Source organism: Chiloscyllium punctatum, chromosome 33 (genome assembly GCF_047496795.1).
Source record: "Chiloscyllium punctatum isolate Juve2018m chromosome 33, sChiPun1.3, whole genome shotgun sequence".
Classification (NCBI taxonomy): Eukaryota; Metazoa; Chordata; class Chondrichthyes; order Orectolobiformes; family Hemiscylliidae; genus Chiloscyllium; species Chiloscyllium punctatum.
The window spans coordinates 27,064,223-27,082,319 of record NC_092771.1 but is presented as its reverse complement, the minus strand read 5'-3'; the positions used below and the strand labels follow the sequence as shown (position 1 = coordinate 27,082,319).

The window sequence follows — 18,097 nt, the reverse complement described above, 5'->3', positions numbered from 1 at the left end:
GATGGAATGGATTAGTGTCACTCAGCCAGTGATCCTAACTGCACTGCTCTAACTGAAAAGTATACTTTTATGCTATACTAGCTAAGGCAAAGTATTCCTTTATGCTATACTAGCCTCTGTATCCACTTTTAATATCCTCCTTTAACCAATTCTTTCCAACTAATTTTGTATTTACCTTCCTTCCCCACCCTAGCACCACTCCATCTTTCACTTTGTCCAGCTTAATTTTGAATCCATCCACATAAACCACTTATGACGCTACTTAAATAGAAACTTTAAATGCACAGTTCTCTTTGCATGAGAGCTGAAATGTTCTGAGGGAGTAATTATTAATGCATGCTTACTCTTGCTATTTTGTTTAATAGATGTGGTCAGAATCTGAAGACATAATTTTGATTGCTCATTTCAAAGGAATGGGTAGTTGAAGGCTGCTTTCCTATCTCCTCTTCTGTTGCCATCACTAGTGGGATGTCCACTAGACTCTCCTACATACACCAACCCATTCAATCCCATTACTCAGGCATGCAATTTTAAGTCCAATTCCAAAATTCTCCGGATTTTTCCACAAATGCCACACTTGAAGTTCACATATTGTTGCATCTTCTGTAAGGCCTGGAGTTCCTCTTTAAGCTTTTTATTAACTGAATTCCAATCATCAAGATTTTGTGAACCTCTCCCACATCCTGTCACATAAAATCTCAGTTTTTAAAAAAAAAATTATTTTAACTATTTTTCTAATCAATCTGTTCAGATGCTATTACACATCTCAGCAGCAAGTGGGACTTGAACCCAGGCCTCCTGGTCCAGGCCGGCACTCTACCTCTGTGCCACAAGAGGGCCCCTCAGTGGTTTTATTAGCATTACTGGTGCTCATTAGAAACTGGGTGAAAGTTTTTATTGATTTTAAGAGTTCAGAGTGCTCAAGATCATGTTTCAGTTCCCAGAGATATCCCCAGATCAATTGTGGCTAGATTTTGCCTATGGGTTTCTCACATGGATGCTTGGCCACTTACATTGAACAGCATGACCTTGCACAAAATCAACCAGTCCATTGATGGAAAGTGTATCACCACCAGTATTACCCCAAAGGGGTTTGAATATTTTAAACCATAAGTATGAAATGCACAGTAACTCCACTGAATCTGTCTAATATCTGAAATAAATAAAGACAATCCACGTGAAACTCTTTTCAAAGATCAGAAAATCTTGGGTTTGGATGGCTGAATACTAGTGAAATACGTTACCTGGTGGAAAACATTGATTTGTATAGTGCTTTTCATCTGCACAGACCTTCACAAAGTGCATCAAACAAATTAATTACATTCGAAGTCTGTTTTACAGACATGAAAATTGTGGACAGCAGACTCCCAAAAACACCAATGATATAAACCAGATACTTTGTCTTGTGAAGCCAAAGTACCTTCATAAAGTGCCAGGGTATCCTTAAAGACTGCTTGAAAAAAAAGAAAACATCTCCAACAGTCTGATATTCCTCGATACAGTGCTGAATTATCTACTTCACTATGTACTTGGATCTTGGGCTGTTAACATTGCACCTGGTTATCTAGTCAGCTTTGTGACCTGGAGTTCTCTACCTACCTCGACACTGTCCTATCCCCCCTAGTCCAGGAACTCCCCACATACGTTCGAGACACCACCCACGTCCTCCACCTTCTCCAAGACTTCCGTTTCCCTGGCCCCCATGCCTCATCTTCACCATGGATATCCAATCCCTCTACACCTCCATCCGCCATGACCAGGGCCTCCAAGCCCTCCGTGTTTTTCCTCTCCAGACGTCCCTAACAGTACCCTTCCACCGACACTCTCATTCATTTGGCCGAACTGGTCCTCACCCTTAACAATATCTCCTTTGAATCCTCCCACTTCCTCCAGACCAAAGGGGTAGCCATGGGCACACGTATGGGCCCCAGCTATGCTTGTCTCTTTGTTGGCTACGTAGAGCAGTTGATCTTCCATAATTACACCAGCACCACACCCCACCTCTTCCTCCGCTACATTGATGACTGCATTGGTGCCACCTCGTGCTCCCGCGAGGAGGTTGAGCAATTCATCAACTTCACCAACACATTCCACCCTGACCTTAAATTTACCTGGACCATGTCTGACACCTCCCTCCCCTTCCTGGACCTCTCCATCTCCATTAATGACGACCGACTTGACACTGACATTTTTTACAAACTCACCGACTCCCACAGCTACGTGGATTACACCTCTTCCCACTCTTGCAAAAATGCCATCCCGTATTCCCAATTCCTCTGCCTCTGCCGGATCTGCTTCCAGGAGGACCAGTTCCACCACAGAACACACCAGATGGCCTCCTTCTTTAGAGACTGCAATTTCCCTTCCCACGTGGTTAAAGATGCCCTCTAACGCATCTCGTTTACATCCCGCACCTCTGCCCTCAGACCCCACCCCTCCAACCGTAACAAGGACAGAGCATGGTGTTCACCTTCCACCCTACCAACCTTCGCATAAACCAAATCATCTGCCGACATTTCCGCTACCTCCAAACAGACCCCACCACCAGGGATATATTTCCCTCCCCACCCCTTTCCGCCTTCCGCAAAGACTGTTCCCTCCGTGACTACCTGGTCAGGTCCACGCCCCCCTATAACCCATCCTCCAATCCTGGCACTTTCCCCTGCCACCGCAGGAACTGTAAAACCTTCTCCCTCACCTCTATCCATGGCCCTAAAGGAGCCTTCCACATCCATCAAAGTTTTACTTGCACATCCACTAATATCATTTATTGTATCCGTTGCTCCTGATGCGGTCTCCTCTACATTGGGGAGACTGGATGCCTCCTCGCAGAGTGCTTTAGGGAACATCTCTGGGACACCCGCACCAATCAACCACACCGCCCCGTGGCCCAACATTTCAACTCCCCCTCCCACTCTGCCGAGGACATGGAGGTCCTGGGCCTCCTTCACTGCCACTCCGTCACCACCAGATGCCTGGAGGAAGAATGCCTCATCTTCCGCCTCGGAACACTTCAACCCCAGGGCATCAATGTGGACTTCAATAGTTTCCTCATTTCCCCTTCCCCCACCTCACCCTAGTTTGAAACTTCCAGCTCAGCACTGTCCCCATGACTTGTCCGGACTTGTCCTACTTGCCTATCTCCTTTTCCACCTATCCACTCCACCCTCTCCTCCCTGACCTATCACCTTCATCCCCTCCCCCACTCACCCATTGTACTCTATGCTACTTTCTCCCCACCCCCACCCTCCTCTAGCTTATCTCTCCACGCTTCAGGCTCACTGCCTTTAATCCTGATGAAGGGCTTTTGCCCGAAACGTCGATTTCGAAACTACTTGGATGCTGCCTGAACTGCTGTGCTCTTCCAGCACCACTAATCCAGAATCTGGAGTAATTAGCATAGCAACCGAAACTATTTAATATGGCTGTTCAGTAAAAGAAGTACCAATTCAGATAAATGACAACAGTATTAAAAGATGTATTTAATTTTAAAGAAAATTACTGAACATAAATATCATAATTAGACAGAGCAGCAATTTCATAGCTATTTCAAAAGCAAAATACTGCACTTGTTGGAAGTCTGAAATGAAAAACGAAACAGCAGGACGAGCATCAGCAGGTCAGGCAACATCTGTAGTTAGTTAGCAACCGATGTAACATTTGAGCTCAGTGACTGTTTGTCAGAACTTGCCTTCAAGAATGATGAATGTTCATCGACATGTTAACTGTTACTACTTTTCGCAGATGCTGACCTGCTGAGTTTTAGCATTTTTTAATTTTATGTCAGTAATATCATGACATTATCAAATTTTCAGAGTGAACAGGGCCTAATGATCAGAAAGGTTTCCAATTAGATTACCTCCCAAAGTGAAATCATTCAGTTAAAGTATTGGCATTTTGATTAACCTACATTTTTGTTCTTCTTGCAGAGGACAGATTACATCAATGCCAGTTTCATGGATGGTTATAAGCAAAAGAATGCCTACATTGGCACACAGGGTAAGCACTGGGATAATTAGAAAGCTTATGGGTTTTCTTTAAATTTCAGAATTTTAAAGAATCTTCCATTAGCAAATTGCAGAATCAAAATGTGAGACAAATTGTTGACCCAAATTATTCAGAATGATAGTGGTGATGGTCCAAAGTTAATAGAGTTTTCAAATTCTTATTCCACTGTGGCAAGTTCTGAGGTTGAATTGAATTCTGTTCTCAAGCTGGAAAAATTATTCAATCTAGTCCTACCATAGTTGTACTCTCAGAATCCTATCCATTGACCAAAAAAAATCACATTCTTTCATTTTCGGCCTTGGGCACATTGTTAAACAGAATGTGACTTGAGCACAGTGTAGGAAAGAGTCAGGAGTGTTTAGTCCTGAAAATCCTCAGCATTGGCTTCATACCTCCTGAGGTCTCATAGCTTCAAACCAAACTGAAAACCACCTGCTGTTTATCACCACAAACTCTTTTATGTCAAATATCACTAATTCTGAATTAATTGATGTGGCTTTCTACATTTCTCATAACACAAGAAACAGAAGTTGGAATAAGCCATTCCAGCTGTTAGCTTGACTCCCCTTTCAATAAGATTATGGCTGGCCTGATTGTGACCTTAATTCCATTTCCTTACTTGTCCCCTCTATAATCCTTGACTGACTTGTCAATCAAAATCTATTTAATTCATCCTTGAATATCAGAATTTTGGCAATATGCTTTAGTTGGTCAAAAGCTTTCAAGTCATGTTATCAAGCATAAGGAATATTGTTGGCCTTTCAAGCTGCAGGCTGTCAAAAATTGGATCTCTACTGCCCCTGTCAGTTTGATTTCACTCCCATCCAAATAAGAGTTATCTCATCAGCACATTTGTAGTATTGAATGCATGCATTATGATATATAAGGAAAATAGCAGCATGCTGAGTTGTGGTTCTAAACTGATTGAATTTTGGCTGTTGGGGGCTGATTTTCCCATTTCTCAGAAATTGCAAGGGAGAACAGCTTCAATGTTTCTAATCTCTGCACAATGTCTGGCCCTAACCCTAGCCCTAGTCGTCAGCCATGGAAATGCTCTGGTATCTTTTCATTACCTCATGTCCTTCCTTAAGTACAGTGCTCAATATTTGACCTAATGCTTGAGCTGCTCACCCTGGTTATTGTGGCCACCAGGCCCACTATCTGATGGCTGAATGTATGGGTGCTCCATGAAGTGCACTTTTCAACATGTCTTAAGTGGTCATTAGATGAACAGTGTTTGCTTTAGTGCATAAAATTTAAGTTACTGCTACTGTATAGATAACGTTGAGTCTCTTAAATTGGTTTTGATTATCTGAGAGAATAGGAGAGGAACTTCTTTGATTTTTTTGTTTTGTGCCTCTCCCTGGAGAGTACAAGTTTGAAGATGGGAGGGGAATGGGAAAGAGTATTTATGTACTGCTGAGGTTTGAAACAGGACTCTGTTCTTCAGTTGTTAAACCAATCATAGCGTTTCCTTTTCAAACACTCAGCCTTATATTTTCTACCATAGGACCTTTAGAAAAGACTTACAATGATTTCTGGAGAATGGTATGGGAACAACATGTCCTTGTTATTGTCATGACCACAAGGTAAGTGGGATCACTTCATTGAGAAAGTATACTTAACACAATGCATTATGGACTTGGCATGTGTGGTTCTTACGTGTCAACTTATTAACTACAAAGAAGTGTTGATGCTTTGGCTGTATGTTCTAAAAACCTTCAGATTTTACTTATTAGTGACAGTTAAACTGTTTGAAAGTGATCTGACAAATTAAGCATTACAACTTATTTGAAAATAACTGGTTTATCCTTTGTGCCAGTTCTTTGCCATGAGTACTGTGAATGGAATTTAGTTTCCACACTTGTTTTATTCTTAATACATGTGAATAGTAGAGCAAAGAAAGATGTGTTTAAGTGGAGATTGCACTTATTAAAAAGTGAAAACTCCATAGAACAGTGTTTTTTCAAACATTATGTACATTTTTACAATTTCTGTTGGCTTATATGTAGACATATGTATGTGTAAATAATTCTGAGAGTATAAATGTTCCATCTTGCAGGGTGCTTTTTTTCTTGGATCTTGCTAGTTTCTTGAAGGAGTTCATGATGATCCTGTCCCCCTGGGGTTGCAGTGACTCCTCTAATGGTGCCTGCTGTGTAATGATTGGGCACCAGAACTGTCATAAATAGATAATGTGAGCAGAATAATTTATCTTAATCATTGATCCACTAAGAGTGATAGGAACGGACTCGATGGATTGACAATGGGAGCCACTATACTTCAGAACTCTTGGTTAATGGAAGCAATGGGATACAAGTCCCATTACAATGGAAACAAGCCCTTCAGCCCAACAAGTCCACACTAACCCTCCAAAGAGTAACCCCCCACTCAGATCCATTGCCCCACACCAGCACCTGACACCCACCCCAACCAATGCACCTAGCCTACACATCTCTGAACACTACGGGCAATTTAGTTTGACCAGTTCACCTAACCTGCACACCTTTGGACTGCAGGAGGAAACCGGAGTACCCAGAGGAAATCCACATTGACACAGGGAAAATGAGCAAACTCCACACAGTTGGCTGAGATGCAATCGAACCGGGTACTTAGTGCTGTGAGGCAGCAGTGCTTACCACTGAGCCACTGTTCCTCCCCTCCCCCCAAAATTATCATTTGTCCTTATTGTAGGAACATCTGGTGAGGAGAGGGAGACTCTGTTCTGATGCCATGCTCATCAATGCAAAATAACAGGGCTGGAGTGTGAACAGCACCTATTAAATCATCTTGCTGTGTATCAGTCAGTACAGGGCACCAGAGAGGAGTTAAAAAGCATTTTCAACTATAATCTCCTTTCAGTTGAATTAAAATCTGTAGATGCCAAAAGAACTCTGTGTAGCGGTGTCTGCCAGTTTATTCCTTCACCTTGTCCTGAATGGTAATAATGTGGAAACGTCCACTCTTTCATTGCCTGCTCCTGTGCTGGGGGTGACCAACATTGAGGTATCAGTTCCTTCTTCCCTGGCAACCTACCCACTTTGCTGGAGTTGATATGGGAGAGTGCTTTCATTGCCTACGCCTTTCCGATACCAGATTGGGTTGGTGTAGCCAGTTACTGGAAGTGTAGGTCCCTCTTGGTTGACTTGTAGTTTTGCTTTTCTTTGTCTGTCCACAGGACCAGCTGAGAATTGGTTCAATGCCAGAATTTACAGTAGTGAGCTATATCCTGCCCATGGCCCAGTCAGCATATTCAGATCCTTCTTATGGAAATTGCCTCTATTCAATAAATGTATGAAGTAATTTAGTGGCTGCAAACTGTATCAAACAAAAATGGAAAACTGATGGTGCAATATTTCTTTCTTTCCTTTCCTTTTCTATAATTTTGTCTGTATGTAATGTTTTTTTTTATTGCTCTATTACTGCTTTAGAATTGACGAGAGTGGCAGGAAAAAATGTGGTCAATACTGGCCTCTGGACCAGAACACTCGGGGAAACTATGGACTTATTTCTGTCAAAAGCCTGGCAGTAGAAAGCTTTAAACATTATAACAAAACAACACTAGAGATTCAGAATGTAGAGGTAAGGGATCATTACTTTCTGCTTTATCCCTGTTTAAAAATGCTAACTGAACAGTTGAACTGAATTGGCAATTGAACGATTCTTGAATACTCAAGTCTCAGAGCTGCCTTTCGATCCAATGTGGTTGATCTGTCTTAATACTTGCTCCCCTTCACTTTGACAGAAGGGACTTAGAACCAACTCAACCAGTTTGATTTCATTCAATGTACAGTGTTTCTTTGTGGGTATGATAGGATTGATGATGGGTGTTGAGTCTTGAATAAGAAAATCTTGCCGTTTCACCCAGAACGTTAACAGGACACTTGTGCCACTTTCATGTCAGTAATAAAACAGAAACTGCTGGAAATATCCAGCATGTCTTTATGGAGAGAGAAACAGTGGTAGTATCTAAAGCTGATGACCAGCTACTTGGAGCATTTTCTGTTTTTATTTGACTTACCAGCATCTTTGCTATTTTGTGTACTCATATTTGGTTTTTGAAATTAACCATTTCTCCGGTTCAGTACTAACCTTTATTGCACTGAATCATCATTGTAACCTTTCCTTCACTTGTTTTGGCTAATTGCCTCCAGAGTCCTTGATGTATATTGGGTATTTAAAAAGTATATAATCATCATTAGAATTTGAGCATCTCCAGCAAAGCCAGCATTATTGCCTAGCCTAATTGGTTCTTGTGACATTGGAATATGGTCAGCCCCCTCAAGTGCTCCATCATTCTAGATCACCTCTGATTATCTACCTCAATGCCATTTTTCTACAGCGGGCGTGAAGAGTAAGTCGATAAAGTGTGGTGCTGGAAAAAGCACAGTAGGTCAGGCAGCACATGAGGAACAAGAGAGTTGACATTTTGGCTTAACCTTTCATCAGGGCATGAAGATCCTCCATGTCAAACCACTTTGGTCCGTACAGTGAAAGCATTCTACCCTGCTGTTAGGATGGGAGTTGCAGACGTTTGACCCATGGCTGGTATATGTCCCAAGTCAAGGTGGCATGTGATGGGATTCCTATACATTTCTTTTAGATGGAGTGGTTTGGGAGAATCTGTTTACCTTTATGAAATTCCCCTTGAATGCTGGAAGATTCGGATGAATTGCTGTGTATGTGAACATTGTGGTCCTGCTGATGTAATAGGTTCACATTAGAGGATCAGTAGTGATAGTTTGTCATTGTTTTGAAAGCTGAGTGTTTTCCTTTGTAAAATGGAGTGCAGGATGGACATTTAGATGTACTTCTGACCCTGAGATTATTATAAGACTGACTTTGCTCCTGTGGTGCCTCAGTATGTCAGTGTGCTGCTGCTAGTGAAACTGAGCCAGAAATCTCCAAACTCACTCACTAAGTTTATCTGATCTCTAGCTGAGAGGCAGTCAGGATCCCAGAGGTGGAAAATGTGAAAACTGACTCTGGTTCCCACATCTGATCGCCACCCATTGATTCCTGCAGGAAGTGCCCAGTTTATTGTGAATAGATTGTTAACAGTCACTGTCCTGTCAAGCACATAAGCATTTCACCAGGCACGGTGAAATTAGCTAAAAGAGTACTTAGAATTTATTTTATGGTGGCATTACAAGTGAAAAGAGGGAATAGATCAAATCTGCCACAGTCTCTTTGGTATATTCCTGTATGGTTTAAAGCAATTTCATAGCTTGAGAATATTACTTTCTTTCCTTATGTCCAATTTAGCATATCAGTCATATTTTATTGAATGAGAGAATGCGCTTGTCATGTGGCCTACTCCTGGCATTATTTCATATGACTGCAGAGTTTTAAAGAAGTGGATATGTACGCTTATGCAGTGTATCTGAAATGCAGCCCAAACTGACTGAAGTGTATCCACAAACAAAGTTGTTTGTGTCCTGGTTATTTGACTGATGGTTTAGTTGTGTGTTGAGTGCAGCAATCCTGATATGAACTTTATCAGATTATGTTAGTTAGTGCAATTTATTCAGTTAATTCAAAAACTATAAAGCATTGTGAACTTTTAACAGGAGTATTATTAAAAAGATCCACTGGCTTCATTCAAGAGTAGGAATTGTCAGCATGCTAGGGTGTTTGTTTCCACAACTTGTTCTCCCAATGCACTCTGGTCTTTCCCTTTCTTCTGGGCCTTGTTCCCTGGCTCCCAGCTATCCTCTGCTTTCCTCTGAAGTGTCTGCCTGAGTGTTTTATGCAGTGAGTGCTCACAGGCTGTGCCACTATGTAAATAATTGCATTTAAGCCTGATCCTGTTGTGTTATTCTGATATTTTGACCCATACACAAACATTTCAGTACTCACTGCTGCCTTGGCTAATACTGACTGACTGTGGGTGGAACTTTCAGCCTTGTGTGCCTCACTACTGGGCAGTACCAAAGGGAAGGTGAACTGTGAGGAGGATGCAAAGATGGTCCAGTGTAGTTTGGAAAAGTTGATTGAGTGGGCGAATGCGTGGCAGGTGATGTATAATGTGGATAAATGTGACGTTATTCACTTTGGTCACAAAACCAGGAAGACAAATCATTATCTGAATGGTGTTAGACTGGGAAAAGGGGAAAGTGAGGACTGCAGAAGTTGGAGATTAGAGTCGATAATGTGGTGCTGGAAAAGCAGCAGGTCAGACAGCATCTGAGGAGCAGGAGAATCGATGTTTCTGGCAAAAGCCCTTCTTCTTGTGGTACACAATCACTGAAAGTAAACCTGCAGCTGCACGGATGAAGGAGGTGGCAAATGATACATTGGCCTTCATAGTGAGAGGATTTGAGAACATGGGATGTCTTGTTTCAATTGTATTAATCCTTAGTGAGGTCACACCTGGGGATTGTGTGCAGTTTTGGCCTCCTGACCTGCGGAAGGATGTTCTGACTTAGAGGTCATGATTTGGAGATGCTGGTGTTGGACTGGGGTGTGCAAAGTTAAAAGTCACACAACACCAGGTTATAGTCCAACAGGTTTAATTGGAAGCTCACTAGCTTTTGGAGCGACGCTCAAAAACTGAGCTCAAAAACTGCATGAATTTATATAAAACTCTGTTATCTCACTTTTTAGATTAGAATCAATCTAAACATCAGGTCATAGACAGAGAACACAGGGGGGCTAACACCTTCAACATATTGTCTAGCTATCACCATTGTTAACAGCTAACCCGAGAATGCAACTTTTAAAAAAAAAGTTTTGTGATTTACACATGAAAGAAGTGAAACTATCACTGTATTCTAACAGATGAAAGGCTTAACAGACAATCAATTTTTCAATGTATAATTTCAGTTACATCACACTGCAAATTTTTGCTATAAATTCTGTGTTACGATCGAGCCCTCCACTATCACTTGATGAAGGAGCGTCGCTCCGGAAGCTAGTGTGCTTCCAATTAAACCTGTTGGACTATAACCTGGTGTTGTGATTTTTAACTGACTATAGAGGGAGTGCAATGAAAGCCTGTCACACCGAATTCTGGGATGGCAGGATTGGCCTGTGAAGAGAAACTCGATCAGTTAGGACTATATTCACTGGAGCTTAGAGGATTGAAAATGAATCTCATAGAACTCTATAAAATTCTCACGGGGCTTGATAGGATAAACAAAGCAAAGACGTTCCCAATGACCAGGGAATCCAGAATCAGGGATCACAGTGTAAGGATACTGGAGGAGGTCATTTGGTACTGACATAAAGGGAAACATCTTCACCCAGAGAATGGTGAACCTGTGGAATTCTCTAATGAAAAAAAAGTGATTAAGGCCAAAACATTGAATGTTTCTAAGAAGATGATAGGTATAGTTCTTAGGGGTAAAGGATCAAAGATGTGGGGCTGAGCAGTATGATGGCCATTATCATATTGAATGGCAGAGCAAGCTGAAAGGGATGAATAGCCTATTCCTGTTCCTTTTGCCTATGAAGTGGTGGAAGGAGCACTGATTGAAGGGTTTTAAGCTGAAATCCCTAACAGTCAACTTCTCCTGTATCAACTTAGCTCTGTGTAAGTATTGTCATTTTGGGTTCAATAATGATCAGTTCGACAAGGTGCATAGTAAGAGTAAGTAGACTCTTTGGCGCCTGGAGTCTGTTCCACCTTGCTCTAATTTTAAGGATTTTATTTTGTTTTAAACAATTGGATTATATCAGCCCTCAAACTTTTCAAGACAAGGAAAAGAACAATGTTAATAATCTTATCCTCCCAATTCCACCCAACTGAGTCATAAAGTCATACAGCATGGAAGCAGACCCTTTGGCCCAACCTGATCCATGCTGACCATGGTGCCCACTCAGCTAGTTCCAATTGCCACATTTGACCCATATCTCTCTAAACCCTTCTCATCCAAATGTTTTTTAAATGTTGCTATTGTACCTGCCTCAATTACTTTCCCTGGCAGCCCATTCCATATACACACCACTCTCTATTTGAAGAAGTTGCCCCTCAGGTTCTCAGGTCTTACCCCTCTCACCTTAAACCTCTAGTTTTCAATTCCCCATTCCTGGGTAAATGACTATATGCATTCATCCTGTCTATGTCCCTCATGATTTTATACACCTCAATAAGGTCACCCCTTACTCTCCTACATTCCAAGGAATAAAGTCCTATCCTGGCCAACCTCTCCCTATAATTCAGGCCTATAAGTCTGCCAACATCCTCCTAAATGTTCTTTGCACTCTTTCCAGTTTAACTACATCTTTCCTACAACATGTTGACCAAAATTGTACATAGTACTCCAAGTCCGGCATCACCAACAAATTATACAACTGTAACATAACATTCCAACTCCTATACTCGATGCTTTGACTGATGAAGGCCAGCATACTAAATGCCTTGTTCACCGCCCTATCTACCTGTGATGCCACTTTCAAAGAACTGTGTACTTGTATTCCTGGGTCCTTCTGTTCCACAACACTCCTCAGGACCTGAGTATTTACTCCAAAGTGCAACACCTTACACTTATCTGTATCGAATTGCATTTGCCTATCCTCAGGCCACTTCCCCATCTGATCAAGATGCATCTGTAATTTTTTATAACTTACCTCGCTATCAACGATTCTTCCTAATTTTATATCATTTGCAAAATTACTAATCGTGCCTTGTACATTCACATCCAGATCATTTATGTAAACAACATATAACAAAGGTCTCAGCAGCGACCCCTCTGGTACGCCTCTAGTCAAAGGCCTCCAGTCTAAGAAACAACGTTCAACTATCAGCCTCTGCTTTCTCCCATCAAGCCCATTTTGAATCCAGTTATCTAGCTCTCCCTGGATCCCATGCAACCTAACCTTCATGACTAGCCTGCCTTGTGGGACCTTGTCAAAGGCCTTCTTACTAGGTCGTCATATCATTCTGGTGAATCTGTGCTGTCCTCCCTCCATAACCTTTCCGAAGTAACTTATGTAGGTGGGATGTTCAACGGCTGTCACCTTTTCAGGTAGATGTCAATAATCCAAGAGATTCACTATTTGAAGAGCATTAAGGGAGTTCCCTAGTCTCTAGGTTGATTATTTGTCTCTCAACCAACATAATCTAAAACAGATTGCCTGGTTATAATCTCTTGTGCATTTGAGAGATCTTGATGTGTACCAAGTTGACTGCCACATTTGCTTACACAAATTAGTTAAAAAGTAAAGAAAGATTTATATATAGGCTTCAAACATCCAAATGTGCCCCATACCAATTAAATACTTTTGATATTTAGTCATTGTGGTAATGTAGGACTACCAGCAATTTTCACATAGCAAGCTTCCAGAAACAGGCATGTGATAATGACCAAAATATGCATATTGGTCAGAACAGTGAGGGGGAAAAAAATAATCCTCTCTTCTTCACAGTACTGTTATGCTACCTACCTACCTATCTTCAGAGAGAGAAAAAAAATATGCAGCCACACTTGCAAGGAAGCTTGCACTGGAAAATGTATGTTTCAATGAGGTCACTCAATCTTTTCTAAACACCAGAGAGTGTAAATACAATTTATTCAGTGTCCCAGCCAATCAAGTAAACTTTTACTGTTCTGCCTCCAGTGCCAAGTATATCCTGACCAAAACTGCATAGATTATTTCAGAGGTCTCACCAATGCATTGTATAATGAAACAATATTCCCTTACTGCACTCCAAATCCTTTGCAATAAAGACTAACATGCATTTTTCTTCCTAATTGCTTGTTATACCTGCATCCTAACTTGTGAAAATACTCAAATCCAAAAGATGAAGGATGGTTGAATAACTTGGAATTGTTATACTACAGTGGCATCTGTAAGCTCTCTTTAAAGCTAACCCCCAGTACCCTGTGATCAAATCCATCGATGAACCACCATAAATGGAGAGATGCAACAAGCAATCAAATGGATGAAAAAAAAGGGAAATCTCTGGGCCAAATTGTAATCTAGCCAAGGTTTGCAAAGTTGGTGGACTTTTGCCCACATCAAGACTCTAACCATGCTCTGAATTTTGGACGAAAAGAAACCTATGGCCTTGGACCCAGTTTCAGAGATGCAACAATTTTGACTGTCCTGAAGAAGGGAGAAACATCATGCTGTAGAAACAAGTTATTTCCCTGTTGTCCAAAATAGGGAAAATCCTGACATGCGTTCTCCTGAATCACCTACTTCCTGCATCTGAGAAAATCCTCCCTGTAGACCTTCCAGAAGACCTCTACTGTGACCTTTTGTTGCCAGACAAATACAAAAAAAAGTCAAGAACACGTAGCCTTCATTGCATCCATTGACCTGATCAGCCTCAATAAGATTTGTAGCAGAAATTAGTGTGTCTAAATAAACCTCATCCATGAATTGATAACACCCAAATCCATCTTGATATTAACATCCAAACATTTTTGCCCCTTCTATTCCTATGGTGAAAATGAATAATTTACAGGTCCCCATGTTATGCTCGATCATGTGCCACATTCACACACATTTAACCTGTCTATATCATTGCACCATCTTTGTAGTCGCCTCAAAATTTACATTCCTACCTAACTTTATATCGTCATCATAACTTAGATACGTTACTCTGCGTCTAAGTCATTAATGTAGACAGAAAATAGTTGACACCCCAGTACTGTGGAAATCCACTAGTCACAGCCTGATGACTTGAAAATTCTCAATTAATCCCTATTCTCTGCTTGTTGTACTTGAACCAATTCACTGCAGATGTTAGTATGTTACCTCAACTCCCTAAGCCCTTACTTTTTCTATTAACATTTTTATGTGGCCTAAATCCAAAAGCACTAAATCTATTGGTTCCCCTTCATCAACCCGACCAGTTACATTCTCAAAAAACTAACGTATCAAACACACTTTCCCTTTTCTTAAACCATGTTGACTTTGATCATACGTTGATTTTCAAATTTTATTTCCATTGTTTAGACTCAGTTAAGTGCAGCTATCAGCACTTTCCTTACAAGTGATATCAGAGAAGACAGTGGTCCAGAGGCATTATTGCTAGACTATTAATTCGGAGGCCCAGGTAATGTTTTGGAGACTTGGATTTAAATCCCACCATGACAGATGGTGGAATTTGAATTAAAACTTTTTAAAAAACATCTGTAATCGAATGATGACCATTAATTGTCGGAAAAGCCCTGCGACTTCACTATTGTCTTTGTGGAAGGTAACTATTCTTATGTCAGCGAACAAGATTGGAATACAAGAGCATCTCCAACAAATGTTGCCATACCAAGTCCGCTGCGGACAACAGGCCTACACTCCTGCCACGTCCATTATATGGACTGTTTGACAATGATCAAGGCAAGTCTCATCCATGCATTAGTTAACTTTAGGAATGTCAGTAAAGATTGGTGAATTAGTTGCTTGCCCACTCTGTGGACACTTGGCACAACCTGCTGGGAGTGGAGAAGGAAAAAAATTGTTTAAGAAAATTATATATCACAAAGCCAAAAAAAACCCTCTTGTGCTGGTTCTAATTTTAATTTCTCTTGTAGTCCCATGAGAGACGCCAGGTGATCCACTTCCAGTACCTGAGCTGGCCAGATTATGGAGTCCCGTCTTCAGCGACAGCTCTCATTGACTTTCGGTCAGCTGTCCGACAGCAGCAAGGTCTTTCTATCCAAAGCCTGGGTAACCGGTGGAAGGGACACCCTGGAGGACCACCCATCGTTGTCCACTGTAGTGCTGGCATTGGGAGAACTGGTATTGTATAAAACATCAAAAACCTGCTTTATTGTGACAAAGGAGAAACCGATAGATCTGAGGCAGATGTTTGACATCTCCTTGTGCTTTTCTTTGCACAAAACAGGAAAAACTATGAAACTTAGTAGACTTCAGTGCCTTTAACAAAGGTGACAGTTATTGATGTGATAAGCTAGGATTTATTTTTTATTTTGTGATGTCTCACAAGCTTTATGGAATTCTTTGAGGATGTGACAAAACACATTGATGAAAAAGAGCAGTATATGTGGTGTACATGAATTTTAGCAAGGTGTTGATAAGGTTCCCCATGGTAAGCTCATTCAGAAAGTAAGGAAATATGGGATACAGGGAAATTTGGCAGGCCCACAGAAGACAGAGTGTGATAGTAGATGGAAAGTATTCTGCCCGGAGCTCAGTGACCAGTGGTGCTCCTCCGGGATCTGTTCTGGGACCTTTGGTCTTTGTGATTTTTATAAATGACTTGGATGAGGAAGTGGAAGGGTGGGTTAGTAAGTTTGCTGATGACACAAAGGTTGGCAGGTAGTATGGAGGGCTGTTGTAGGTTGTAATGGGACATTGACAGGATGCAGAACTGGGCTGATAAATGGCAGATGGAGCTCAACCTGGAAAAGTGTGAAGTGATTCATTTTGGAAAGTCGAATTTGAATGCAGAATAGAGAGTTAAATGCATGATTCTTGGCAGTGTGGAGGAACAGGGATCTTGGGGTCCATATTCATAGATCCCTTAAAGTCGCTACCCAAGATGATAGATATGGTGTGTTGATTTTCATTAGCAGGGGAATTGAGTTGAAGCGCCACAAGGTTCTGCTGCAGGTCTGTAAAGTCCTGGTTAGATCACACTTGGAATATTGTGTTCAGTTCTGGTCGCCTCATTATAGGAAGAATGTGGAAGCTTTAGAGATGGTTGCAGAGGAGATTTACCAGGATGCTGTCTGGACTGGAGGGCAGGTCTTATGAAGAAAGGTTGAGGGAGCTAGAGCTTTTCTCATTGGACCAAAGAAGGACGAGAGACGACTTGATAGAAGTGTACGAGATAATGAGGGACATAGATAGAGCGAATAGTCAGAGACTTTTTCCCAGGGCAGAAATGGCTATCACAAGAAAGCATAATTTTAAGGTGATTGGAAGAAGGTTTAGGAGAGATGTTAGAGGTAGGTTCTTTACACAGAGTGTGTTGGTGCGTTGAATGCGTCTAATGTCAGAGACATTAGGGACATTTAAGTGACTCTTGGATAGGCACATGGAAGATAGTAAAATGAAGGATGTGTTGGTTGGTTTGATCTTAGAGTAGAAAAAAGGTCGGCACAACATCAAGGGCCGAAGGGCCTGTTCTGTGCTGCACTGTTCTATGTTCTATAATTATCTGCCTTTAACTGTCCTGGCCTGTCTGATTTGTATCAGTCATTCATCTGATTCCTTTGCTCCCAATATAGCCATTGGGTGAAGTGTGAAAGCTGGCCTGTGGTTTTTTTTTTAATCCACTCATAGGATTTGGGCATTTGGCTGGACCATTTATTGTCCATTCATAAGAATCATTGATTGGGAGCCCTCTTAAACCGTTAGAATCCATTTGGTGTATTGTAATGTCGGTATGAAGGGAATTTTGATCCGATAACTTTAAAAGAATAGTTCATTTACAAGTTTACAAATTACCTGATAGCTCACCTTTTTGTTATTTAATGTCTTCTTTGCACCCTGAATCCACACCATTCCAGTTACTAATCATTGTACCTAAACACAATGGCTGCAAGAGCAGATCAGAGGCAGGGGAAAAATCCATAACTAGTAAGTCTCATAGTGACTGCTCAAAGTCAGTCCATAACATACAAATCAGAGGTGTTATGGAATGCTCTTTGTCTGGATGGATGCAGCTCCAAAAACATCAAGAGACTCAATAACATCCAGGATAATGCACCCTGCAGGATTTGATACTCAATCCATCGCCTTAAACATTCACTGATCTCAACAGCTGCAGTGCAAAACATCTACAAGGTTTACTGCAGTCATTTCAGAAAGCTTCCTTGACCGTATCTTCCAAAACCAAAGCCCCCTCCCAGCTAGAAGGACAAGGGCAGAAGATTTCCTTCCAAGTTGCCCATCATCCTGACCTGGACCAATATCACATGTTTCTTCATGTTGGATGGGACAGGATTCTCAAACTCACATGGACTGTAGTGGTTCAAAAAGCTGATTGACCACCAATCTCTCTGGGATGAGTAATAATTGTGCACTGTGCCAATGAGACCTGCATGCTGTAAATTTAAAGTTACCAGACACCATAGTTTCATTGTCTATAAGTTACTGGAAACAACAATGTGGGTTTCAAAAAGTGTTTACAGTTTGAGCATCTGTGGTATCTTAGCTCCAAGATTCTGGC

At 41.3% G+C, this 18,097-nt stretch overlaps 1 protein-coding gene across 3 annotated transcripts in view; it reads left to right on the top strand.

The window, feature by feature from the left end:
* Positions 1-18,097, top strand: part of ptpn9a (protein tyrosine phosphatase non-receptor type 9a) — a 232,184-nt gene that overhangs the window by 196,497 nt on the left and 17,590 nt on the right. For all 3 annotated transcript variants that reach the window (XM_072553218.1, XM_072553219.1, XM_072553220.1), the window contains 4 exons: positions 3,930-3,999; positions 5,519-5,597; positions 7,440-7,590; positions 15,492-15,699. In XM_072553218.1, coding sequence (XP_072409319.1) covers positions 3,930-3,999; positions 5,519-5,597; positions 7,440-7,590; positions 15,492-15,699 — 508 coding nt within the window. The remainder of the gene's footprint in view (positions 1-3,929; positions 4,000-5,518; positions 5,598-7,439; positions 7,591-15,491; positions 15,700-18,097) is intronic.